Below are 28000 nucleotides of genomic sequence, written 5' to 3'. Positions count from 1 at the left end.
ACAGCAAAATCCAAAGGCCACTTCTCTCTGCTTATCCTCCTTGACCTGTCTGCAGCCTTTGACACTGTTGACCACCCTCTTCTGCTCCAAACCCTCCAATCCTTTGGCATCTGTGACACAGCTCTCGTGGTTCTCTTCCTATCTGACTAACCATACATTTAGTGTAGCCTTCTCTGGAGCATCCTCTGCCCCGTTACCACTTTCTGTTGGGGTACCTCAAGGCTCTGTCCTTGGTCCCCTTCTCTTTTTAATCTACACGTCGTCACTAGGTTCCTTAATAAAGTCCCATGGGTTTCAATACCATTTGTATGCCGATGACACCCAAATCTACCTCTCTGCAACAGATCTACCTCCTTCCTTACTAACCCGTGTCACTAACTGTCTTTCTCACATCTCATCTTGGATTTCCTCTCACTACCTTAAGCTAAAATCTCTCTAAAACTGAACTTCTTATCTTTCCCCCTTCTTCCAATGTCTCCACCCCCAAAATTTCTATAACTGTTGATAATTCCATGATTACCCCTACCCCACACGCCCGATGTCTTGGGGTCACACTTGACTCAGATCTTTCCTTCACTCCTCACATTCAGTCCTTGGCTAAAGTCTGCCGCTTCCACCTTAAACACATCGCTAAAATTAGACATTTCCTTACACAAGATACAACCAAGATTTTAATCCACTCTCTCATCCTTTCCCGCCTTGACTACTGCAACTCCGTCCTCTCTGGTCTACCTAGCTGCCGCATAGCTCCTTTACAATCCATTATGAATGCCTCTGCCAGGCTCATCTTCCTTACTCGTCGCTCTTCATCTGCTGCACCTCTCTGCCAATCCCTTCACTGGCTTCCTCTTGCCTCTAGGATGAAACATAAAATCCTCACCCTGACATATAAAGCTCTCAACTGCACTACTCCCCCCTACATCTCAGAACTTGTCTCTAGATACTCTCCCTCCCGTCCCCTTCGATCAGCTCAGGATCTCCTCCTCTCCTCCTCTCTTGTTACTTCCTCACATTCCTGTTTACAGGACTTCTCCAGACTGGCCCCCAACTTGTGTAATTCCCTGCCTCGCTCCATAAGACTCTCCCCTAGTATTAACAGCTTCACGCACTCCCTAAAAACTCTACTATTCAGGGATGCATACAACCAACAATAACCTTTCCTAACTCCATTGCTTTCCCCTTGAACCCCTTAGAATGTAAGCCTATGGGCCCAGCTGTTTACAGATCGCTTCATAAGAGCCGATTACAACAGTGAAACTCTCGGCAGGGCCCTCTACCCACTTGACCCCTACAAAAGCTATCCTGTACACCGACTATGTTTACAGCGCTGCGGAATCTGTTGGCGCTCTACAAATACCTGATAATAATGATAATAATAAGTTTAAATGTATTATAAGATAGGGATGAGTTAATATTTAATATAAAGTTAGCGGGTTGTTAGGTTTAGAGTTTAATAGTTTAATTTAGTTTATGGCGATGTGGGGGGCTGGCGGTTTAGGGGTTAATAGGTTTAGTTAGTGATGTGGGAGGCCAGGGGTTTAGGGGTTAATACCTTTAGTTTGTTGTGGCGGGGTCCGGGAGCAGCGGGATAGGGGTTAATAACTTTATTGGAGTTGCGGTGGGGTCTGGGAGCGGCAGTTTAGGGGTTAATAACTTTATTAGAGTTGCAATGGGGTCCGGGAGCGGCGGTTTAGGGGTTAATAACTTTATTAGAGTTGCGGTGGGCTCCGGGAGCGGCAGGATAGGGGTTAATAACTTTACTTAGTTGCGGCGGGGTCCGTGAGTGGCGGGATAGGGGTTAAACAGTTTAGTATAGTGGCGGTGCTTAGTGACAGTATACAAATAAAGCTGGGAAAAAACGAAGAGCAGCAAGATCGATGACTGTTTAGTTAACAACAGTCCGCTGGTCATCGCCCTGTACTTGGTGCGTGGCTTTTTGGCAGCTTTTTATATAAATATGGAGAACGTATTCAGGTCCGCAACCGCGATGTTAGGCAAATCACTCCTTGAAAAAGCCCTTTTGGGGGAAACATACATTGAAGCTACCTATTGTTTAGACCAGAGCTTTCCAAACTTTTTATGTCGGTGACACACTTTTTAGATCTACATCATTTCGCGACACAGTGATTAAGTTGTACTAGCAAACAGGAGGTTAAACTAACTTGTTTTAAGAGATACGGACACATACAGTAAATGATATAATAACGAAATGTATTTACAAGTAACAGTAAGTATGTGCAAGAATTAAAAAAAAGTTTAATAACACCAATAGTTACTTACTATTTTAATGGGATGTATGAGGTTGATGGGATGAACACAGTTTCTGAATATTTGGTGGGATATTAGACACTCGCATTTTTAAGCTTCCCCTTCCTATCCATATATCAAGAGCAGGAACAGCAATGCACTACTGCAAAAAAAACCCCACTGACTTCAGCTCAGCGTTTAAGCTGCCGTCCTCAGAGCTCGGTGAGTCCGATTGAGTACTGCCCACGCTGCAAACACACTGCTGTGCCACTCACTGACTACACATGCAGCCACCAGCCAATTGAGGAGACTACACGTGCAGTCAGGTGCCAATGTGCCCCCAAAGCCACCAATGGGAATAGTTTCAGTTCCCACTGAGCTGCGCCAATAGGTTAAGATGATCTGTGACCCCCTAGGTATCAATCACGTGTCAACCATGTGATATGCGTAGCAGGCAGGCGGAAAGTCAGAAACCAAAAAAAAAACATTAAAAAAAATTAAAATTTAAAAAAATTTGTGCTGAAGCAGGGACACACCTACACACTGCTGCCGACACACTAGTGTGTCCCGACACACAGTTTGGAAAGCACTGGTTTAGACACTGCACAGCACCAGTGGAGGGTCTTTGTTAAGTAACTGAACTATTTTGATCCAAGATCAGCTGTGAATGCTGAATCCTCATGGAACTCACTAGCTGTAGATCATACATGTAATGTTGCTTGTCTTCAGCGTTTCTTGTGTGTAAGATGTTGTCCAGAACATGGTTTTAATGTTTTAATAAATTACATTCTTGGATCCTGCAATCTCCATTGTTTTGCCAGTGGAGGAGTGGGATTGATTTGGGCGTTTTTAACTGAGAGCTCAGTCATTAGCTCTCTAGTATGTGAGTATGGCAAAATTCCTGAAGATTTGGAATTAATATTTACACCCCAAGGACTATATCCTTATTCACAGTGCTTGTATATTACCTTTTTTTTTTTACTTTATTTTTATGCATTAGTGTTTAAATCTTGTTATAAGTGATTATTTAAATGTATTGTTATTTATGATGGTATATATTTAAATGAGGGGTTAGTTACTAGTGGTGTTCCCCAACGGTCAGTTCTTGGGCCTGTTTTGTTCATTAGTGATATTGGACGTGGGCTCCAGGGAAGGGTCTGCTTGTTTTCTGTTGATACAAAAAACAGTGTTGATGTTCCAGGGGGAGTGGGGGAGTGGATCAAATAAGCAGTGATAATAATAAAAAAAAACTTGAGGACAGGGCAAATAAATATGATCTAAAATGTAATATTACCAAAATCAAAATTATGCATATAGGATCCAAAAACCCAAAGGCCAATTAGAGTTTCAATGGTATATTACTTACTGTGACTAAAGAGGAACTGAACTTGGGAATTATTATTTTAGATGATTTCAAATTTGGTAGACAATGTAGCAGTGCAGCCAGTAAGGCCAGTCAAATACTTGGTTGCATTGGAAAAGGTATTCATAGCAGAAATAGCAGGGTTCTTATGCCAATTTACAGATCACTAGGAAGGCCTCATCTGGAATATTGTGTAGAGTTCTGGAGACCACATCTCCAGAAAGATATAAATAAACTAATAACTGTCAAAAGAAGGGCTGCTAAAATGGTACAAGGTCTAAAATATAAAACATACAAAGAAAGACTCTTTGATCTAATTATGTATAGTTTAGAGGAGAGAAGGGAAAGAGGTGACATGATAGAAACCTTCAAATATTTATAAAGTGGAAGCTGAAAACTTTTTCCCAAAAAAAAATAAATACCAAAACAAGGGGTCACAAACTTAAGTTAGAGGGTAGAAGATTTGGGTAAAAATGAGAGGAAGCTATTTTTTTCCGAAAGGGTAGTGGATTCATGGAATAAACTTCCATAAGAGGTGGTAACCACAGGGACTGTAAAAGAATTAAAAAATTCTAGGGACATGAATACGGCTATACTACGAAGACAGTAACATATAAAATCGGTAGACTTAATGGGCCTTTTGGTTTTTATCTACCTTCAAATTCTATGTTTCTATTAATCAGGTGTAATTAAATATTTGCTTTGAAAAGGAAGTACAAACAAGGTCTAGCCATATGTTGTGTTTATGTTACCATGGCACGGAAGGTAATAAAGATAAATGCTGGACAAAAAATAAAATAAAGTAGGAAAACCAAAATTTGGGAGTGGATTTGGTCCTTGAGTGCTCAGAGAAGTAATTTTGCAGGGCCCATTGGTTTTGAGGGGATTTCACCATAAGATGGGCTGTGTAGGGGCAGTCTATGAGTGCTACACGAGTCCAACCGTTAGAGAAATATGGTGTACTATGAGTAAGTGCAGTGGTGGGAAAGATGTTTTCAACCTGTTTTTGGGAGTTAGACAATTAGACCCCACCCTTGATGGCTGATGGACAGGTAAACAGAATATCCTGTTAGAAAGATGAAAACTATACAGCCTTAACCAATATTGCTTTCATTAGAACTGAAGTTCTTGTGTGATGCAGATGCCCACCCATATACTGTTGACAGCTGAAGATGAGGAACGTTTTTTTCTTTGTATTGGCTCTTTATTGTCCTACCTAGTATAATTATATTTATACAAATTCAGTTAAATGCATTATATATGTAATTTTTAAAGTAATCTAAATAAAATATATATTTTTGCCATTCTCAAAATAGTCATAATAGGAAAAAGTAATGTAATTTTTTTTAACTCTTTTTGAAATTTAAAAGAACTCTCAGATATAATGTTTCTCCAAATCATTCTTAACTGCTAACATTCACAGCAGGGTCTTCAAATGCACATTCCAGGTTTGCATTGCTTAGTTTGCGTGAAGAACATCAGTGTTGTTCCAAATCCCAAACAAAGGAGATTGGAAAATCTTTCATTTTCTCCTTATAAAGCTTATCAAACATTTCATTTTGTGCTACTGTCAGGGTATTTTTCCAGTCACCTACAATGCCTAGATAGGAAAAAAGGTCACAGATTAAATGACACACAATGTATTTTACAACAGAGAGACAAATTAAACTCAGTTAAACTCAAAATTGTGATTTACGCTAGAATCATTACCACAATCTCAGAGCTGTTTCGCAAAATTAAAAAGTTGTACAAAACACATCAAACATACATTACAAAGTACAGTTACCCTCATAATAAACGTGCTAATAAAATTATTTGAAAAAAATATTGCAGAAAAAAGTTATAAGGGCTCAAAGATAGGAAATCTCGGGTGTTATAAAAGTAATTTCGGCAAAGGACTTTAACAAAGAGATACATATTTAATATATACATGTATAAAGATGTATATATACTGTATATGTATATATATGTGTACATATGTATTTATGTATTTATATGTGTGTGTGTATATATATATATATATATATATATATAGGTATAAATATATATTGTACCAAAATACCATCAGATATATGTAGAAATATGTATATGAATAAATAGAACATATTCAGTTATGTAAAAAACATTCGAAAATGAAATATCCATATTTTCATGTCGGTCTAGCGCAAATATGAATATGCGTTTGTGTTTGCGCGAGAGTTTTTTCTCTCCATTAACTTCTAAGGGGGAATTTGTGAACCCACACATGATATTTTTGCACTAAGCGGGTTACAGCTACAGTGAAAACAATTTATTTTTAACTCCTAATAGGTACGCAACCCAACTAGTGCAAAAATCTTAATTCTAGCGCAATTAGCGCTCTAGAGATAAATTCCGCTCCACTCCTAATCTAGCCCCATACCAGCTGCAGTGTTTAATATATATTGGAAATTGCTCATTTAGGTAGATTTTGTTTATGAAATAGCTTTATCTTTTAATTTAAACCACAGACTATTGAAATTGGGTACGTTTGCAGGGACAATGAATAACATTAGCCTATCATTATATTTACCAAAAAATTCTTCTATCTTTTCTGTCCCCCACTGGGAACTTAATTACTTTTAAACTTTCTTGTTTACACATCTTTTCTATAATCAGTACTTAAATACTGAAATTTACAGTATAGATGTGGATACAAAATGCAAAGCAGCTATTTTTTTTTTATTTTATTTTTTAAAAACAGTTTTTTTATTGAAGTTTCCAAGGAAAGTATTATACATAGTTCGCCCATCTGCGATAAATATAGTAGAGCATTATATACATTGTTGTAACATGAAGGTCATTCTATAAGGCAGGACAAAGAATACATCATTGCTTCTCAAGGGGTCGATCCGATATAAATCGTCGCCCGCAAAAGCCGGCGACGCCAATATTTACGCTGATTTGGTATCCTATATACGGCGTAACCTAGAAGTTACGCGCGTATATTTCTGCCGTCGCCCGTAGTTTTTTGGGCCATAGGCAGGTATACCAAACCAGCGCAGTTTGGTATCCAATATGCAGCGTAAGGACTTACGTGGCGAAAATGGAGAAAACTTACTCCATTTTCACCTCGCCACAAAAAGCAGCCGTAAGAAGCCTTACGCTGACTATTGGAGCCCCGTAACTCCCTAAACTAACTAGAAAATAAACCTAACACCTAACGCATGCGCAATGTCTATCTCCCTGTCAACCGCGAACTTCTAAAATAAACCTAACACCTAACGCATGCGCAATGTCTATCTACCTGTCAACCGCGATCCCCCCCCCGAAATCCCTAATAAAGTTATTAACCCCTAAACCGCCGCTCCCGGACCCCGCCGCCATCTACATAAACTAACCCCCTACTGTGAGCCCCTAAAACCGCCGCCATCTACCTTATCTATCCCCTAATCTGACCCCTTACACCGCCGCCACCTATATAAAAATTATTAACCCCTAATCTAATCCCCCTATACCGCCGCCAGCTATATTAATATTATTAACCCCTAATGTAAGCCCCTTACACCGCCGCCATCTCTATTAAAATGATTAACCCCTAATTGAATCTACCTACCCCGCCGCCAGCTATATTATCTATATTAACCCTAAGTATATTATAGTTAATATAGGTATTACATTATATATATTAACTATATTAACCCTAATTATATTAGGGTTAATATAGTTAATATAGTTACTATAGTATTTATATTAACTCTATCTAACCCTAACTAAATTTATATTAAATTAATCTAATTCATTTATAAACTAAAATATTCCTATTTAAATCTAAATACTTACCTATAAAACAAACCCTAAGATAGCTACAATATAATTAATAATTACATTGTAGCTATGTTAGGGTTAATATTTATTTTACAGGTAAATTGTTAATTATTTTAACTAGGTATAATAGATATTAAATAGTTATTAACTATTTAATATCTACCTAGTTAAAATAATTACCCAATTACCTGTAAAATAAATCCTAACCTAAGTTACAAATACACCTACACTATCAATAAATTTAATAAACTACAAACATCTATCTAAAAATACAATTAAATTAACTAAACTAAATTACAAAAAAAAACAAACACTAAATTACAAAAAATAAAAAAAAGATTACAAGATATTTAAGCTAATTACACCTATTCTAAGCCCCCTAATAAAATAATAAACCCCCAAAATAAAAAAAATTCCCTGCCCTATTCTAAATTAAACAAATTTCAAAGCTCTTTACCTTACCAGCCCTTAAAAGGGCCTTTTGTGGGGCATGCCCCAAAGATTTCAGCTCTTTTGCATACAACAAATACAATCCCCCCCCCCCATTACAACCCACCACCCACATACCCCTATTCTAAAACCACCCAAACCCCCCTTAAAAAAGCCTAACACTACCCTCCTGAAGATCTCCCTACCTTGTCTTCACCACACCGGGCCGAACTCCTGATCCGATCCGGGCGATGTCTTCCTCCAAGCGGCAAAGAAGAATTCTTCCTCCGGCGACGTCTTCCTCCAAGCGGCAAAGAAGAATTCTTCCTCCGGCGACGTCTTCCTCCAAGCGGCAGCAAAGTCTTCATTCTTCCGGCGGCATCTTCAATCTTCTTTCTTCGCTCCGCCGCCGCGGAGCATCCATCCTGGCCGACTGCTGTACTTGGAATGAGGTACCTTTAAATGACGTCATCCAAGATGGCGTCCGCCGAATTCCGATTGGCTGATAGGATTCTATCAGCCAATCGGAATTAAGTTAGAAAAATCTGATTGGCTGATTAAATCAGCCAATCAGATTCAAGTTCAATCCGATTGGCTGATCCAATCAGCCAATCAGATTGAGCTCGCATTCTATTGGCTGTTCCGATCAGCCAATACATAATATAGATAATATATAATATAGATAATATAGCTGGCGGCGGGGTAGGTAGATTCAATTAGGGGTTAATCATTTTAATAGAGATGGCGGCGGTGTAAGGGGCTTACATTAGGGGTTAATAATTTTAATATAGATGGCGGCGGTGTTAGGGGCTCACTTTAGGGGGTTATAGATATAATATAGCTGGCGGCGGGGTACGGGAGCGGCGGTTTAGGGGTTAATAGCTTTTTTATTGTTAGGATAGTGAGGGGGGATAGCGGATAGAGGGTTAGACAGTGCGGGCTATGTTAGGGAGGCGTGTTAGACAGTGCGGGCTATGTTAGGGAGGCGTGTTAGACAGTGCGGGCTATGTTAGGGAGGCGTGTTAGACAGTGCGGGCTATGTTAGGGAGGCGTGTTAGACAGTGCGGGCTATGTTAGGGAGGCGTGTTAGACAGTGCGGGCTATGTTAGGGAGGCGTGTTAGACAGTGCGGGCTATGTTAGGGAGGCGTGTTAGACAGTGCGGGCTATGTTAGGGAGGCGTGTTAGACAGTGCGGGCTATGTTAGGGAGGCGTGTTAGACAGTGCGGGCTATGTTAGGGAGGCGTGTTAGACAGTGCGGGCTATGTTAGGGAGGCGTGTTAGACAGTGCAGGCTATGTTAGGGAGGCGTGTTAGACAGTGCGGGCTATGTTAGGGAGGCGTGTTAGACAGTGCGGGCTATGTTAGGGAGGCGTGTTAGACAGTGCAGGTGTTTTAGACTTTAGTCAGGTTTTATAGGCGCCGGCAGTTTCTAACGTGGCGCAAGTCACTGGCGACGCCAGAAATTTGTACTTACGCAGATTTCTGGACATCGCTGGTTTGTCAGACTTACGGCACGTTAGCATCTGACGGCGACCTATATGGGATAGCTCGAGTTGCGAGCTGAAACTGCGGGCGACGCCGGTTCCCTCGCTTGCGCCGCAAACTGCGATCTATATCGGATCGCGCCCCAAGTCTGTGCTGGGAAAAAGGTTTTGGACTAGAGAGAGATAAAGGTTGCCCTCTAGGGATATAAAACAACAAAATATCTAAGTTTAGTGTGCTTGAGTGAAGAGGAGAGCAACAATGTAGGGTAAACATATGTGAATAAAATTGCATTTCATGTCCTGAAGATGTGAGAGAGAGGTTATGGGCTATAGTACATGAAACTTTATTTTTTATTATATTAACTCGTATATGATCCCAACATCTAAAATAAGAGTATTCTATACGTTTCTGTTAAAATTATATTAAGATGTGGGGGGGTTAGTTTAGGTAACAGAGGAGGAGGGAAAGCAGCGGGCCAGAGCCGCTCGTATTAAAGGGGGAAAAAAGAAAATGAGGGGCGGAGCTATCTACAGCAGAGGGTAGAGTATCCACGATGGAGGGTATATAATGCAAGTAGAGGGGTAGACATTTTTATTATTAGGTGTCCGCGGTCATGAATAAAAACTATTTATTGATTAGGCTAGGGCCACATACTACATTATCCAGACAAACACTCAATCAAGGCAGTAACTAGTGTAGTGAAATGAAGAAGATGTATCGCCTAATACAAGTACATAAGTGTAAGCATAATACCTATACATATCTATAGATTTAGTTAATTCAATGTAATTAGTCACCTTTAATACTATTATATATGACCCCAAACAATCGTATAGGGCAGTAGTGACTTAATAGGAGTTATAGGCCCATGAAGCTGGGGCAGAAAATTTTTGGCACCCTGATATGTACACTAAAATACGTTATCAGTGTGCTGTCAAAGGGGTAGTTTAGCTAAGCAAATGTGGCTATGCATAGGGGTGGATGTAAGCAGTTCTAGCTAAGCTTTTTAACTCAGCAAAAGGGGATTATAAAACAAGAATGAGCATACTCTAGTGATAAGAGACATTAGACTGAGGCTAAAAATAATATGCAAAACATGAGGAAATTTGTTTGACGTAAAGATCTGATATCAGGTACCGCCACAAACATGCATGCTTAGTACTAATTCACCCAAAAATGGCTCCTTAATGAAAGCTAGTTATGTGTAAGTAGAAATAATTCTAGCTAGATTCGTTAATGGAGATGTATGGGGCGGTATGATGAGGGGAGACCCATTCTAGGAACTAGCGGCCCTAAATTAGAGGTAATCAAAATAAATATAAGATGGGAAAGTTTGTTAAATGTATGGGACAGAGTATGTTTCCCTTTACATATATATAGAGGATAAAATTAGGTTTCACAAGATACAACGTATGAACTTGTTAATGCTAACCTAAAGGACCCCCTATTAAACATTATTATAAAGGGGAACAGTTGCAGCAGATGTTACAGCCAGATTATAAAAGAGAAAAAAAAACAAGATATAGCAGTGTAATAATAACAGTGTTCCATATCTTTCATATTTAAAAAGACTTCTAATAGACTTTGCTGCTCCACGCTGTTCTAACTAACCATTTTCTATAGAAATCCCCAGCAGAGTTAAAGGTATGCAATAAATATATACATCGGAGGATGCATGGATGTTATATAAATAAACATGTAAGATCTAACATCTTAGGTGGAACATATGAAAAAATGTAGTAACTGGGTGAAAGGAGACTACAGGGCTAACAGAATATATAATAAACATAAGACAGTAACTATGAACTAGAGACATTCCTCTGGTAGAGTTATGCTTGTTAAAGTGTCTCAAAATGATTATCCCAAAAAGACAGTCCGGTATATTGTTCTAGGAACCAAGTGGTTAAAGTATCGAGTTTTATATCAATCTATTACCCCACACCAGTCTTGAGAGTGAGCATCGCTGGAAGGACCCTTGTTATGCAGGCCTGCAGTGTAGTGGGTCTCCCGAATAGGTGATATTGCTGCGGCGTAGTTGCTGCAGATAGACTCCGGCCTACTGTCTGTCCCCTTCCGCTATGCAGGTCACCTGGAACCCTTTTCCCTAGACCTGGTGAGACTGGCTGGTGAACTGCAGTGTTCGGTGAGACCCCGGCTGCATAGCCGGGCATGGTTGCGAGCCGCATGATTTACTCTGATCTCTCATGACCCTGCAGGTGAGGCTTTGTCGCATCAGGCAGAAAGTTTAAGTCCTCAACTTCACCAGGGAGGTAGGTCACATCCCCCTCCATAACATTCTGGGATAGGGTCGCTCCGGCTGTATCTGGCATTTCTGGAGAGGTTTCCGTTGCTGGCTCCAACACCATCAGATCAGGCTGATTGCCCAGCTCCTCTAGGGTCCCCATACAATCTGACTCAAACTGTGGCGAGCTTGGGAAGTGGGTCTTTGGAGACTTTGGTGCTATCCTCAATTCTGACAGGGGTGCTGACAGTGTAGAGCAGTCCCTAAGTACTGGCCTCAGATCCGCAAATCTAAGAGACATCAAGTTGTCAAAAGCTTCCAGGGCCGTTAGTATGGCAGTGTTGAATTCTTCCATATTGCACTGCAGGGTATAACCAGAGCTCCACGTGGTTAGCAAGATGGCCGTTCCCTGATGATTGTAGCTACATTAATCGCGGTAATGTCTTATGTAGATCTGCTGTAATCTGGTTTTAGGGTACTTGTATAGTCTCCCTGGGTCATACTCCAAGGCTCATAAGCAAATATAACTGTAGTGAGCGTTCATTAATGTGTAAATTATCTGGATAGAACCGGAGCTATTCTGAGTTGCGACCACTCAGATACAGAGCTCGCTCCGCCTATCGCAAAGCAGATATTTTAAATGACAAAATAAATTAAAACATTGTAATACACTCCGTCAGATAACATGGTCTAGATTCATTATACCTATTTGAAGGAACAGTATTTTTTGCCGTGATATGGTGACAATAACTTATGTATATGTATAGGCTGTGAAATCAATGGTAGTTTTTTAAAAACAAACATTTTATTTTATCCACTTGAACTGGGGTATTATGGGTATACAGTACATGTGTGTATAATGTGTACTTTATAAGCATTATACTGTAATAATGTTCATTAAAAAAAATTCTAAGTTAATCGATTGTTAATAAAAAATAAGTGTTTTTTATTTTGGTGTGTTTTTGGTTTAGAAAGAAGATTATCAGTACAAGATATGAAAGGGGTAGTAAAGTCAAAATTAAAAAATCATGAGTTAGATTTTAAGAAACTTTCCATTTTACTTTGTGCACCAATTTGGTTTAGTTCTCTTAGTATCCTTTCTTAAAGTGAAATGTTTTGTGAGCTCAGGAGTGTGCATGTATCTTTAGCCATCTGGCAGCAGTGTTTGCAACAATGTTTAAAGCAATGGCATATATAGTTGCAAACACTGCTGCTATAGAGAGCTAAAGACACTTGCATGCTCCTAAGTTCCTATAAGCCTACCTAGGTGCACTGTTCAACAAAAGAAACCAAGAGAACAATACATATCTGATAATAGAAGTAAATAAAAAAAATTGATTTAAATTGTATGCTTTGTCTGAATCATAAAAGTTTACTTTTGACTTTACTGTCCCTTTAATATCTCACAAACAAAATGGCCACAGCTTTTCCAGGTCACGATAGCGCATTTAAAAAAAATTTCTCATAATGTAAAACATGTTTTGTACAAAGGCACAATGTCTATCATTGAAACTAATGAGCTTCAAAACCAGTACCAACCGTTTTTGTGCAATCTCACTGTACAAACCATGTTTGTGCAATCTTACTGTACCAACCGTATTTGTGCAATCTCACTGTACCAACAGTATTTGTGCAATCTTACTGTACCAACTCTGTTTGTGCAATCTTATTGCACCAACCGTGTTTGTGCAATCTTACTGCACCAACCGTGTTTGTGCAATATTACTGTACCAACCGTGTTTGTGCAATCTCACTGTACCAAGAGTATTTGTGCAATCTTACTGTACCAACCGTGTTTGTGCAATCTTACTGCACCAACTCTGTTTGTGCAATCTTACTGTACCAACCATGTTTGTGCAATCTTACAGCACCAACTCTGTGCAATCTCACTGTACCAACCGTGTTTGAGCAATCTTACTGTACAAACCATGTTTGTGCAATCTCACTGTACCAACCGTGTTTGTGCAATCTTACTGCACCAACTCTGTTTGTGCAATCTTACTGTACCAACTCTGTTTGTGCAATCTTACTGTACCAACCGTGTTTGTGCAATCTTACTGTACCAACCGTGTTTGTGCAATCTTACTGTACCAACCGTGTTTGTGCAATCTTACTGCACCAACCATGTTTGTGCAATCTCACTGTACCAAGAGTATTTGTGCAATCTTACTGTACCAACCGTGTTTGTGCAATCTTACTGCACCAACCATGTTTGTGCAATCTTACAGCACCAACTCTGTGCAATCTCACTGTACCAACAGTGTTTGAGCAATCTTACTGTACAAACCATGTTTGTGCAATCTCACTGTACCAACCGTGTTTGTGCAATCTTACTGCACCAACTCTGTTTGTGCAATCTTACTGTACCAACTCTGTTTGTGCAATCTTACTGTACCAACCGTGTTTGTGCAATCTTACTGTACCAACCGTGTTTGTGCAATCTTACTGTACCAACCGTGTTTGTGCAATCTTACTGCACCAACCGTGTTTGTGCAATCTCACTGTACCAAGAGTATTTGTGCAATCTTACTGTACCAACCGTGTTTGTGCAATCTTACTGCACCAACTCTGTTTGTGCAATCTTACTGTACCAACCATGTTTGTGCAATCTTACAGCACCAACTCTGTGCAATCTCACTGTACCAACCGTGTTTGAGCAATCTTACTGTACAAACCATGTTTGTGCAATCTCACTGTACCAACCGTGTTTGTGCAATCTTACTGTACCAACTCTGTTTGTGCAATCTTACTGTACCAACCGTGTTTGTGCAATCTTACTGTACCAACCGTGTTTGTGCAATCTTACTGTACCAACCGTGTTTGTGCAATCTTACTGTACCAACCGTGTTTGTGCAATCTTACTGCACCAACCGTGTTTGTGCAATCTTACTGCACCAACCGTGTTTGTGCAATCTCACTGTACCAACAGTATTTGTGCAATCTTACTGTACCAACTGTGTTTGTGCAATCTTACTGCACCAACTCTGTTTGTGCAATCTTACTGTACCAACCATGTTTGTGCAATCTTACTGCACCAACTCTGTTTGTGCAATCTCACTGTACCAACCGTGTTTGTGCAATCTTACTGTACAAACCATGTTTGTGCAATCTCACTGTACCAACCGTGTTTGTGCAATCTTACTGTACCAACCGTGTTTATACAATCTTACTGTACCAACTATCGCCTAGATCAGTGGTTGCCAACTGCGGTCTTCAATGACCCCCAACAGTCCTGGTTTTCATTATAGCTGAACCAGTGCACAGGTGAAATAATCAGCTGATGGATGAGAGCAGGTTGGTTACAGATCAGCTGATTACTTCACCTGTGCACTGGTTTAGCTATAATGAAAACCAGGACTGTTGGGGGTCCTTGAGGACCGCGGTTGGCAACCACTGGCCTAGATTATGAGTCTTGCGTTAGCCTTAAAAAGCAGTGTTGAGAGGTCCCAACGCAGCTTTTTAACGCCCGCTGGTATTACGAGTCTTGAAATGACAGGCTCACCACTCACTTTTTCAGCCAGACTCGAAAATACCACAAATCCACTTGCATTAATTGCGTATCCTCTTTTTTCAATGGGACTTGCATAGCCGGTATTACGAGTCTTCCAAAAAGTAAGCGGTAGACCCTCACCTGTCAAGACTGGTACCGCATTTTAAAGTCAGTAGTTAAGAGTTTTATGGTCTAACGCTGTAGCATAAAACTCTTAACTAAAGTGCTAAAAAGTACACTAACACCCATAAACTACCTATTAACCCCTAAACCGAGGCCCCTCCACATCACAAACACTAAAATAAAATATTAACCCCTAATCTGCCGAACCGGACATCGCCGCCACTATAATAAATATATTAAACCCTAAACCGCCGCATTCCCACCTCGCAAACAGTAGTTACATTTTATTAACCCCTAATCTGCCATCCCTAACATCGCTGACACCTACCTACATTTATTAACCCCTAATCTGCCTCCCCCAACGTCGCCGCCACTATATTAAAGTTATTAACCCCTAAATCTAAATCTAACCCTAACCCCCCAACTTAAAAATAATTTAAATAAATCTAAATAAATTAACTACAATTAACTAAATTATTCCTATTTAAAACTAAATACTTACCTATAAAATAAACCCTAAGATAGCTACAATATAACTAATAATTACATTGTAGCTATCTTAGGGTTTATTTTTATTTTACAGGCAACTTTGTATTTATTTTAACTAGGTAGAATAGTTATTAAATAGTTATTAACTATTTAATAGCTACCTAGTTAAAATAAAGACAAATTTACCTGTAAAATAAAACCTAACCTAAGTTACAATTACACCACAATTAAATTAAATCCCTAAATTAACTACAATTAAATACAATTAAATAAAGGAAGGGGCGGAGCCGGTAGCGGTTAAGATGGCCGCATAAACTCTGAGCTCCGTGTAAGCCTATATAAAATAGAGGCATTAGTGCCATCAAACTTGGGCTTTTATCAAAGATCCACGCATCGGAAGAAAGACCCATCGTTCCAGACTAGAGATACCGGGAACCCGGAACTTTTGAGCCTGTTATTCGCCACCAATCAGCCAAATTAGATTGAGGAGGAGCACGGCCATAATGATGGAGCAATAAATAACTCCTTCACATCCCTGACATAGCCCTGACTGCTCCGTGAGCAGGAAACTTTATCCACTATCGGAACATACAGCGGCTTGTGAGAGGGCGATTAACAGGCCGTGTAACCAGATGTAAGGGGAACACTCCGGCACCAGATCAGAGGTAACGTGAGCAGGACACTGATCATATTTAATGTGATACCGATCTTCCAAATAACAGTACTAAGAAATAGTACACAAGGGGCGAATTTATTATTACAGTGAAAGAGAAGTAACTACACACAGTGCGGGCTCTACTCGTGGCATATACTGACAACCACTTAGGCCTCAAAAGTTATTTATCTCTCTCACACGCTCCTTAAAGAGACATTGCAGATAGAACAACAGGCCCTTAGCAGCCGAAAAAAATATATATTTTTTTTTATTTGCAATTTTCCTACCAACTAAGGATCTGCCTACAAATTAACTACAAAGTGTGAGGTTCATACACACCGGGTGGTATAGACTGGTATAAATTGGGTCCAATCCCAGCTAAAAAAAAAGAAATTAAAACATTAGCACCCCACTGCAGTATTTACAGTGACTCAGATAAAGAGAAGCATTCCAACAAATACTATCTTGTTGCAAATGGCCTCCAAGAGAAATGCTAGAACTGACAGAGTACCCAAACCACTAACAAGCAAAAACTCTTCAGTGGCCTCATATTTTAACCCGGCTGAGGGTACTAGTGGACATCCCAAACACCTTCAACGGAAATGGCATCGCCGCAATCTCAAATTACACATACGGTCTCAAATTCACCAAATATGATACAAATACCCTCAACAATCCTGTCTACTTTACCATCCAAGCAGGATATGGCGGATATTGTGCAAGCTTGTGTTCGCGAAGAAATAGCGGACTTAAAACAAGACATCAATGCAATTGGATTTAGAGTAGAGGCCCTGGAGGAGGGCAATGACGCCATTAGAGAAGATATTAAAGGATTGCAATCCCAAGCAGATGTGTTCACCTCCACCATCGAGACATTCCATTTCAAAATTGAAGATCTAGAGAATAGGAGCAGGAGGAAGAACCTAAGGATTAGGGGGGTACCCGAATCAGTTCTCTCTAAGGATTTACCTACATATCTACCTGCCTTATTTAATCATCTCAGAGGGAACACTTCAAAAGAGGAGATTCCTTGGGATAGGGCACATAGAGCCCTTAGAGCTAGACCTCCCGATTCAGCCCCCCCCCCCCCCCCAGGGATATCATTATTAAGTTTAAGAATTATAGAGATAAAGAAGAGCTCCTCAATCTTTCTCGGAACAATCAGCCAATAAGATTTTGGGGAACAGTGATACACTTTTATGCAGATCTATCACAAAGAACACTACAAAAGCGCAAGGAATTTTCACCTTTAACACAACTGCTACGTAACAAACACATACCATATAGATGGGGATTCCCTACGCATCTAGTGGTTATTCACGAAGAAAGAAGAGGACAATATCACAGAAGCAGCGAGGTTCTGCAAAATCTTGAATCTAGACCCGCCAGATGTGAGCAATCCCCCCTCCACAAGGCCTACTTCAACCGCTTCACAGCGCAACTGGAATACTTGGTCACTCACACCGGCTAAACCGCAAAAACGCCCCTCATCAGCACGAAATTTGGAGGCTGGCCTATAACTAGATATACAATTAGGGCCTTTTCACTTTCCATTTCCTCTAGGTTTTATAGCCTCTAGGACTGTTGTCCGTTGTTGGAAGGACATTACCATTTTTCATAGACACTAGTACATTTGCTTGTCGGCAATAAAAGCTACCTTACGCCTCTGACATGTGAGTATGATTTTGGTAAATGTACATTAAAGAGAAATAAAGTGTTGTCCGTTAGGACATTGTGTTAACTTTACGGACAGAATAACTTTCTATATTGGAATTATGGACCTTTATGAACATTTTAGTTATGTTATGTTATGATTGTTCAATTGTTGTTCAATTGTTTATATATTCATATATTGTTAACAGTTTATATATTCAATGTTCTCTTTAACCAAAGCCATGATAGTATAATAGACAGGCTTACACTTATTTTCCCCTCTTCTTTGTTGATATATCTTGTACGTACATTGGTGTAAAGGTTGACACATTTACCTGCACTAATGGTTCACATATTGTTCTTACATGGAGACCCCTGGCTATATAAGTCAGGAAATTTAAAATTTAGTTTTTATTACAGTTATTTTTGTTATGTTACTAAACACAGGTTACTACAAATGTTTAATGATGCATTATGGTATTTGGGCCTAATATATATGTATGATATAAATGCAAATCCTTTGACATTGTACCCAAAATTGATACTTTCTATAAATTGATGTAATGGCTACTAAAAAAAAAAATATTTCCTATTACGATTTTCACCCAAAATGTTAAAGGTTTTCTCTCACCTTGCAAAAGGTCAAAAGCACTGTCAGACCTATATAAGAAAAAAGCAGATATCTTGTTTCTGCAAGAAACACATTTCAAAAAATCACAGATATTTCAGTACACTATACCCAACATTTTCATAATACAGCGCCATCTAAGCATTGCGGAGTTAGTATCCTACTCCGTAAACATCTCCCTTTTACAGTCTTACAAACAGCTAAAGATGGAGAAGGCAGATTTTTGGGAATTGCGGGCTTACTGTATGGTAAACCAATTACTTTGATCAATATTTATGCCCCTAACATTCAACATTTGCCTTTCTTCAAATCCATGTTTCGGAAACTATTGGATATCTCTAAAGGTCCAGTATTTTGTTGGAGGAGATTTCAATTTCCCTCTCGAACCAGCACTTAGGACCTCAAAACGCACCCTGTCATATCTATGGAAGACAATGAGAGATTGTAATTTGTATGACATATGGAGATTTGCTCATCCTACCACAAAGGATTACACTTTTTACTCACACCCATCACAATCCTACAGCAGAAAAGATTATGTGTTAACCAATCAAGCAGGGCTATCCCTAGTAATTAATTCCACCATCATACCTACATTATGGTCTGATCATTCAGCACTGCAGTCTCAGTACAAGTAGCATGGCCAAACACCCCTACAGAACCTTACCAATGGAGACTTGATAACACACTAGTAACGCACCAACCTTTTATGGAACATATATCTAAAGCAATAGAAGAATACTTTCAGTTTAATAACAACTCGGTGGATGATCCCTTCCTTGTCTGGGAAGCTCATAAATGTACCCTTCAAGGGGAATTTATAAAATATAAAGCTCAGCTTCAGAAAACGTCTATGCAACACTACTCTAATCTGACCTCGGACTTAGCAAAACTAGACTTCTTACATAAGAAAGACCCTAAAAACACTACCATCCTAAAAGAAATTAATAATATTAGAGACCAATTAGAAACATTCCTAGTGACTGCATTTTAGGAGATGGTGGACTTCCGGTGGGGGGCGGAGCTAGCAGGGAAAGAGCTAACTTCCACACATCCCACAGCGCACAGCTTCCTTGGCCCTATTCGACTAGGGGCCTGGAAGGCCTAGACAGCGCTAGGAAGTCCTATACAGACGCCGCCGGCCCTGTCGGCTAGGGCTCAGCGAAGGTGACCAAAATTCTCACTGTTTTTCCAAGCAGGCGCTAAAGTGGTAGACGCGGTAAGCTGCAAGAGGGTAATACTGGCAACTCTCTGTTACCGGCCCCACGGAAAGCCAAGGCGACCTGCGGACCCAGCTGCTTTGCTTACGAACGGGTGGTAAACCAGAGGAAGAAGTAGCAGCTTCAATACACACAGGAGCACAAAGGCAGCTGCTTACGGAATGTAGCCGGGTCCTCCTGACATAGAGCCACATAACAACGGAAGAGAGGGGAGGAGGCCAGACGCTGTCTCCCGGCGGCCAGAAAGCTGGAGTGGCTGATGAAGGCGGTAGCACAAGAGGAGAAACGGCAAACAGCGCCAATCCCCACAACTATCAGGTTCGGCCCTCGCTTCAATCCTGAGGTATAGGCAAGATACTCCTGCAGATATGTGAGTAACTTTATTATTACTACTATATGTGCTTAAGCGCTATTTTCTGCTGACATAAGTGGGCTGACAGGCTGCAAGAGGGTTAATGGAAGTGTGGGGACTGTGTTAGCAATCGCATTTAACACGCTGCTTGCCTGCATTTAACAAGCTCTGCATGTGGCCTTACTACTAACACAATAACGCTTCAGACTGGTCTGTATCCTAACGCACTAAAGAGCTTTCTGACTTGCTCATTGAGATCCTAACTACAAAGATAGAACTGAGACCTGCTGGGCTACAAGTTCTCTTCACCACTTCACCACTGTGTATAATTACATTTAAAAAGCCTCTTGCTGTTTTCTGGGCTATACAGTGTGCAAAGCACCCCTTAAAAGACTGGCGGAAGCTATAGGGCCTCTGGACATACTGCAAGTGGGCAATTAGCCCGTTCAGGACAAGAAGGATCCTTTTTCAGTCAGGCGGCCCTATCATAAGCCCTGCACAGCCCACTCTGTTTCTACAGTAGCGCCAAGGCACCAGCCAGAAAAATTTAGCTGTAAAGATTATCTCATACCTGGAAGTGACAGTCGGGCATTTTGGTTTTGGAGGTTCACAAGAGATAAAGAGAATGTGAAAGCCACTATTAAAGAATCGTTATATATCTGTGGCTCCTGCTGGACTCTAATCTATATAAGGAACACAGACTCTGATATACAAAGGAAACCCTACAATTGACTGGGACAGTTTTTGGTCCTAAGGGACACGGGGGGACTTGGCTGATTATTTAATCTGTGTCTCTTGTTCCCTTATTTTTTGTTTTTTTTCTTTTCTCTTTCTCTCCTTTTGCATTTTTCTTTCTTCCTCTTTTTTCGCTATCTTTTTCTTTTATCTAACACTATAGCAATGAAACTACAAATGTGATTGGGGCACCCTAACTTTAATGGTTTCAATTGTCTTTTCTCCTTCTCTTTATTTCTTTCTCTCTTGCTTCTTCTGGTTGGCCTGTGTCATTTGCTCGCTCCTTCTCACTCTTTTTCCTATTCTTAAAAATTCAAAAATATCTCCCGTATCTGCAACCTCTATCAAACCAGGGAATAGTCATTGTGAGGGTCTGATTACAATAGGGTAAACTTCTGTGTTGGGAAAAAATTCTTTTTTTTTTTTTTTTTTTTTTTTATTCGTTTTTTTTTTTTTTTTTTATGTATTGCATAGAAGTATATTGGCTTGTATTTCCTTTCAAGTTTTGTTGTTTACCTGTTTGATTGCTCTCTCAACCGAAGGTGTATAGTTTGCGTAACCTCCTTAGCTAGGAGCAGGGAGGAAAAGGGGCAGGGTAGCTATTGGCTGTATCTTAAGGCTCTTTTCCAGGATTACCTATGTTATAGAAAGCTGGTTATTAGACTCCTGGATCTATTGTGTGCAAGAGTACGCAGTTTCTGAATTTGTGAATTAATCTGGGTAATTGGTTATATCTTAAAGCAATACCTGTCTAGGGGTACAATTCTAGGAACAACAAATTCTTACACCTCTCAATTTAACCAGCTGTGCAAAGCAATTGCTTGTTGAGTTTATTAGCCTAGAATATAGATATAATAACTCTTAGGTGATATTGTGTACAACACCCCCTTAAACTCTCACTCACACTAACAGACCACTGTCCAGTCGGCTTATTTCTGACTGGTTTATTTTTTTTCACTACTAATCCCTCACTTTACACACCCACTACCTCTCACTTTTTTTTGGCCCATCAGGGCGTTAGTATCTAGTCCTTTTTTTTTTTTTTTTTTTCTTCTCTTTGTTTTTTCTTTGCCACCAATCACGTGCACCTCACTATTGGGACAGAGATTTTTCTGCCCTACTTTCTCATGGACAAATATATGTCACAATCTAAACCCAATTCTCCAGCGATGCCACCTAGGCAGAAAGACAAAAAGGCTAAATCCACGGAACAGGAGGTCCATAATGACTCCAACATAAGTAACATTGACACAGCAGCACTCCTACACCAAATATCTCTACTCTTTACACCGCAGTTTGAAGGGCTGAAACAAGAAATTTCCAATCTATCAACAGAGGTTAAACAGATTGCACCTAGACTTCTAGAATTAGAAACCAGAGTTTCAGATGCTGAAGACAAAATACACACGATAGAACAGACTACTACCGCGCAAGAAAAAACCTTGCACATACTACAGGCAAGATTAGAAGATCTAGAAGATAGATCACGCCGCAATAACCTAAGAGTTATTGGGCTACCTGAAACTGTAGAATTTTCAGACCTCTTGAAATTTGCCTCCTCGACACTCCCACAGTTAGTTGGTAGCTGTATAGAGAATTTGGTAATCCCAGTGGAAAGGGCCCATAGAATAGGAGCACTACGTAAACAACTAGATGGGTCCCTAAAACCCAGACCTGTAATTATAAAGTTTTTAAACTTTCAGGATAAGTTTCATTTGCTCAGGCTTTATCGTAAAAACAATGGAATCATGTTAGGCCAAACAAGGCTTCTCTTGTTTCAAGACTTTTCAATGGAAACACAAGCTAAACGGAAGGTGATGGCACCATACTGCTCCAGACTTATTAAAGCCAATATTAAGGCGAGGCTTGTGTACCCAGCCAAGATCTTGCTGGAGAAGGATGGTGCCACACTCGCGTTTACCAAACCAGAGGAAATCCAAGCTTTTTGTTCAGACAGTGGGATCCTATAAAGTTATAAGGTTTTTGTTATGGCGGGGTTCTGCGGTTGGAGGAAAGGTTACTCCGCCGCAGCCAGGAGGTTTTTCTTTTTTTTTTTTTTTTTTCTCTCCTTCTCTTTCCCCCTCTCCCTTTTTTCCCGTATCTTCCCCTTCCCCTCACTTCATTACCAGCTAAGTAATAAAGATGCATAAATTAAAGTTGTTATCTTGGAATATTGGGGGAATCTCCTCACCAATCAAACGGAAATTAATGATAAAACACCTCGGGGTTTATAAACCCGATATAGCTTTTATTCAAGAGACCCATCTCCCCCCGGTAGAAGCATTGAAACTTAAAAGCAAATGGGTTGGTGAGGTGTTATTTACACCTTATACCCAAAAGAAAAGAGGTCTGGCCATCTTGTTAAATAAACAGCTAGAGTACCAGGTAGTCTCAGCAGAAAATGACCTAGAAGGAAGATATCAAATCGTTAAAATTCAGATTAATCAAAACCCATATGTATTCTGCAACTTATACGGACCCAACAAAACAGAGAGAGGATTTTGGGAACTTTTAGGTAATAAGCTACATAATTTTATTGGGGAGAATATAGTTATGGTTGGTGATTATAATATGACATTCTCACACACTTTAGATAGATTTAATAGTAAATCCACTGACAAAAAGGTCAGGGAAGCAAAGCTACTTGCTAAACTCTGCCAGAAGCTGTCCCTAAAGGATATTTGGCGAATCCAACACCCAGATCAGAGGGAATATACATGCGAATCTAAATCCTTTAGATCCTTCTCGAGAATAGATTTCTTTCTAATCTCTAGTCAAATGTTGCGGTCAGATATTAAATCGGACATTAAAGAAATCAAATTATCTGACCACGCAATAATCTCACTAGAAATCCAGAATAGAATATCACTTCGGGCTAGTAACGCGCGCTTGTTCTTCCCTCAATATCTTTCTCATAATATTAAATTTTCTACGTGGCTGCAACAGAGGTGGAAAGAGTTCTTTGATTTCAATAAGAACTATTTGAGTAAGCCTGAAATTCTTTGGGAAACGGCAAAGGCTGTTATGAGGGGCGAAATAAAAGCATACTTGATCAGGGAGAAGGCCAAAAGAAAACAGCGAGAGGAACAGCTAGCTAACACGCTTAGGAATAAATACGCTCAATATATTCGGAACCCTTCTGCAGGAAATTGGAACAAATACAAAAAGGCTAAATTGGAACGAGACCTCTTCTTTAAACAATTAATGACTGTAGATGACTTGAAGCAAAAAGCTTTTTTTGCAGGTAGCCAAGGTATATCGGCTAAAACACTAGCTAGAATGGTAAAGGCCAGACAACAAAAAAACTATATTCCAGCTATTAAATACCAAGGTAAAAGACTGATCAAGAGCTCAGAGATAAGAGAAGCCTTCCTAGACTACTTCCAAAAAGTATACTCCTCCACATCAATAGATGTAGTCAATAAAGATTATTTTGGGGGACAGATTAAGTTACCACAGGCTTCATCTCAGGATATACAAATACTTAATGAACCTATTACGATCCAAGAGATTTCAGATGCGATAAATAACTTAAAATCAGGCAAAGCGCCTGGTCCGGACGATCTTCCGGCCGAATACTATAAACTCCTACGCGAGCAAATTCTCCCTCTTCTCCAGTCTCTATTTAATGAGTATTTTATTAATAATAAAGTTCAGTCTTCCTTATTTTCTGCTTCACACGTGGTTCTGATCCTGAAAAAAGGAAAAGACCCTGAAGCACCAGCATCCTACAGACCTATCTCACTCCTTAATCAGGATTACAAACTGCTGACAGCTATTATCGCGAATAGGCTTAAAAGTTGTCTAGATTATATAATACATCCTGATCAAATGGGGTTTATGCGAGGTCGTAATCCTGTCAAAAATATTCGGAAAGCACAATTGGTATTAGACTTTTTTGCAAATAAAACATTTCAGAAATCCCATACTAGACCTGATCTAGCAATCTTAACAGTCGATGCCGAAAAGGCATTCGACTCAATCGGATGGGACCACCTCTTCAGGTCACTGGAAGGTTTTGGTCTGTCGGGCTGTTTCCACAAGTTTATACAGAGGCTCTATAGTAACCCGTTGTCAGCAATTATTATCAATGGAGAAACATCGAACAGATTTCCATTGGGGAGAGGGACACGGCAGGGTTGCCCGTTATCCCCTCTATTATTTAATCTATCCTTAGAGCCCCTGGCAATATATTTGCGACAGGAAGTAAAAGGAATTAGAATAGGTACCCAAAAAATCGTACTCTCGCTCTTTGCAGACGATCTGCTCCTGTTTCTTAGTAATACTGCGCAGGCTATACCTCAAGTTCTCCAGATATTTAGTTTGTTTGGATCCTTTTCTGGCTACAGGATTAATAATGAAAAATCAGAACTTTTATGGATATACAAACCAAGTATAGAAGTGATTCACCCCTTTCAGGAAACTACATGTATACGTTACCTAGGAGTATTCCTGAGCAATAACCCTAGGTCATGGTATGAAATGAATATTTCTAAATGTATTATTGACATACAAGATAAACTACAAAATTGGTCCAATCTATTATTAAGTATTTCGGCCAGAATCATGCTTATCAAAACTATTATGTTTCCCAAGCTTTTTTATTTTTTACAGAATTTTCCACTCTTACTATACAATAAAGATATCGCTCAAATTCAGAGGATTTTTAACAACTTTATCTGGCGCGGGAAGAAACCACGCATAGCTTTCTCGACATTAACTCTTCCTAAAGAGCACGGGGGCCTGGCGTGCCCAAATATTAGACTATATAACTATGTATCTGTGGGTAAGTTTGCACTTGATTGGATTACCCAAAGAGAACAAGTTACTTGGTACGACTTGGAGTCATGCCTAATAGCTCCTTTTGACTTAAAAGCGATACTTCACATTCCAGCGCCAAAACTCCCATCTAACATTTCTCAATTCTTTATTTTGAAAGACGTTGTGATCGCTTGGCAGAAGATTAGCAAAGTACTTCAGAGCAATTTTTGCAAATCACAATTCCTTCCTATAATGGGTAACCCCACCTTCTTACCAGGTCTGAAGCCATCTGTATTTCTAGAATGGGCCCTAAAAGGTCTGAAGTCACTTGGTCAATTATGTCTAGATAATAAGTTGGTAATAAGGTCCTTCGAGGAGCTGAAAACCAAATACAATTTAACAAACTCATCCTTTTTTGCTTATCTACAGATAAATCACTGGATAGGGAATTTGAGAATGGAAACAGGACCAGACCTGGAGGCTGGAGAATTAGGGAGAATAATAAAGTTATATCAGGAAGGGAGTAGTAGAACCACCCACTTATACAAAACGCTGATTAGCGCACAAGGGGATCAATATATTGATAGAATAACAGTGAAATGGAAGAAAGCATTTCCTCGGGTGGAAAGGGAGTGGGTCACGACTAGACTGAGGTTAATATCCAAGGCCACAGTTACAGTTAACTGGCAAGAATCGCATCTCAAGCTGATGAATATGGCATACTTGTCACCTGCTAGAATATCAAAGTGGTCTGGCTCTACAGAACGAGGAGAATGCTATAAATGTAGACAGGCAATGGCAGACTTAATACACTGTATCTGCAATTGCCCTAAGGTAGTTCAATTTTGGAACAAAGTGAATTTTTGGTGCAACAAACTCTTAGATATCCAGATACAGATTACACAAAAGGAGATACTTTTCCTCTTTAATTCTGATTCACCAACAATCAATTATAGATTCTTAAATACAGTAATATTGACAGCTAGAAATGTAATATTTTCGAATTGGAAAAGCAAGGGAAGTTTAAGATTCTCGGAATTCTTGAGTAAAGTACAGCATCAAATAATAATGGAACAATATAACATGAAAAGTCTTAGCAATAAACAACTATATCGATTTTTTGCCAAATGGAATCCTCTGATTCTGGCGCTACCTATAGACTCCCAATTACAATTAATAGCCGCTTTTAGGAAATCTGAGTGGTTTATACAACAGATTGACACTGGAATATTCCCAAGGTCATGGCTATCAGAAATAACCAACTAGCGAGAGAGAAGGGCGTTACTCTCTTCCAGAGGGAGCTTTTCCCCTCCCCCTTCTATACCTTCCACTTTTCCCTCCCCCTTTTTTTTTTTTTTTTTCTCTCTCTCTTCTTTTTTTCTTTTTTTTCTTCTTTTTTTTGGTTGTCCTCTTCCTTATAAGCCGATCTCAGGATTCATATAAACTGGAATTGGCCATACATTCAGGTTTAGAACTTTTTACTTTTATCTATCCTAATAGAGCTAGATGTCGTTTGTAGACCCCGTCATAAGCTCAGTGGTTATTATAAGTTAGAACGTCCAACATACCTTAGATATAGAAGAAAAGGGATAGGAGTAAATGATTGTTCAATAACCTACTTTCAATTCTGTTAAGGAACAATTGAGATGTGAGTGTTCCTGTTTGTCCTTTTGATGTAATGAAAACAGAAAAAACCCAGCTCGGTGCACAAATATTGCCCTCACTGAGATGATTAACCAATTGTTAGAAAAGTACATAGGTTATGTTATTATGTTACGCATATGCTTTGTATCATGCTTTACCTTGCCCTGTGAGGCATAAAAGGTTTGTGTTATTTGATTGTACACTGTGCTGGACTAAAATAAATATTTAAAAAAAAAAAAGAAACATTCCTAGTGCTTGAACACCAGAAAATGTCTATGAAGTTTAGACAAAAATATTATCATGAAAGCAATAAAGCAGGGAAGATGCTGGCTAGAACCCTTAAAAGAGCCAGATTAAAATCGTTTATTTACAATCTCAAAACCACACAGAGTTTGCACAACTCCAGAGATTATTGATCAGTTTTATGACTACTACTCCAAATTATACAACATACATGATAAAACCTCACCAATAGACTCAGCTTCTAAAAATGCAACACAAAGCTATTTAGACTCATGTGATCTCCCTTCCATTTCTCCTGAGCAAAAGGAGGCACTTGAAGCCTCAATAACTACAAACGAAATTTTGGCAGCGATAAAAGATCTGTCCCCAGACAAAAGCCCAGGCCCAGATGGCTTATCTGCCAAATATTATCAAGTATTTGCTCCGCTACTTATCCCTACCTGTTAGGATTTGCT

The 28000-nt window shown here is 39.6% G+C and overlaps 1 protein-coding gene across 2 annotated transcripts in view; it reads right to left on the bottom strand.

The window, feature by feature from the left end:
- Window positions 1-4821: 4821 nt before the first annotated feature.
- Window positions 4822-28000, bottom strand: part of LOC128656710 (amine sulfotransferase) — an 86085-nt gene continuing 62906 nt past the window's right edge. For both annotated transcript variants that reach the window (XM_053710813.1, XM_053710812.1), the window contains exon 7: window positions 4822-5210. In XM_053710813.1, the coding sequence (XP_053566788.1) occupies window positions 5089-5210 (122 nt within the window). In that variant the 3' untranslated portion in view covers window positions 4822-5088. The remainder of the gene's footprint in view (window positions 5211-28000) is intronic.

The sequence above is a fragment of the Bombina bombina genome, chromosome 4 (genome assembly GCF_027579735.1).
Source record: "Bombina bombina isolate aBomBom1 chromosome 4, aBomBom1.pri, whole genome shotgun sequence".
NCBI classification, from domain to species: Eukaryota; Metazoa; Chordata; class Amphibia; order Anura; family Bombinatoridae; genus Bombina; species Bombina bombina.
The sequence above is the reverse complement of the archived record's forward strand: the minus strand, read 5'-3'. Positions and strand labels throughout refer to the sequence as shown.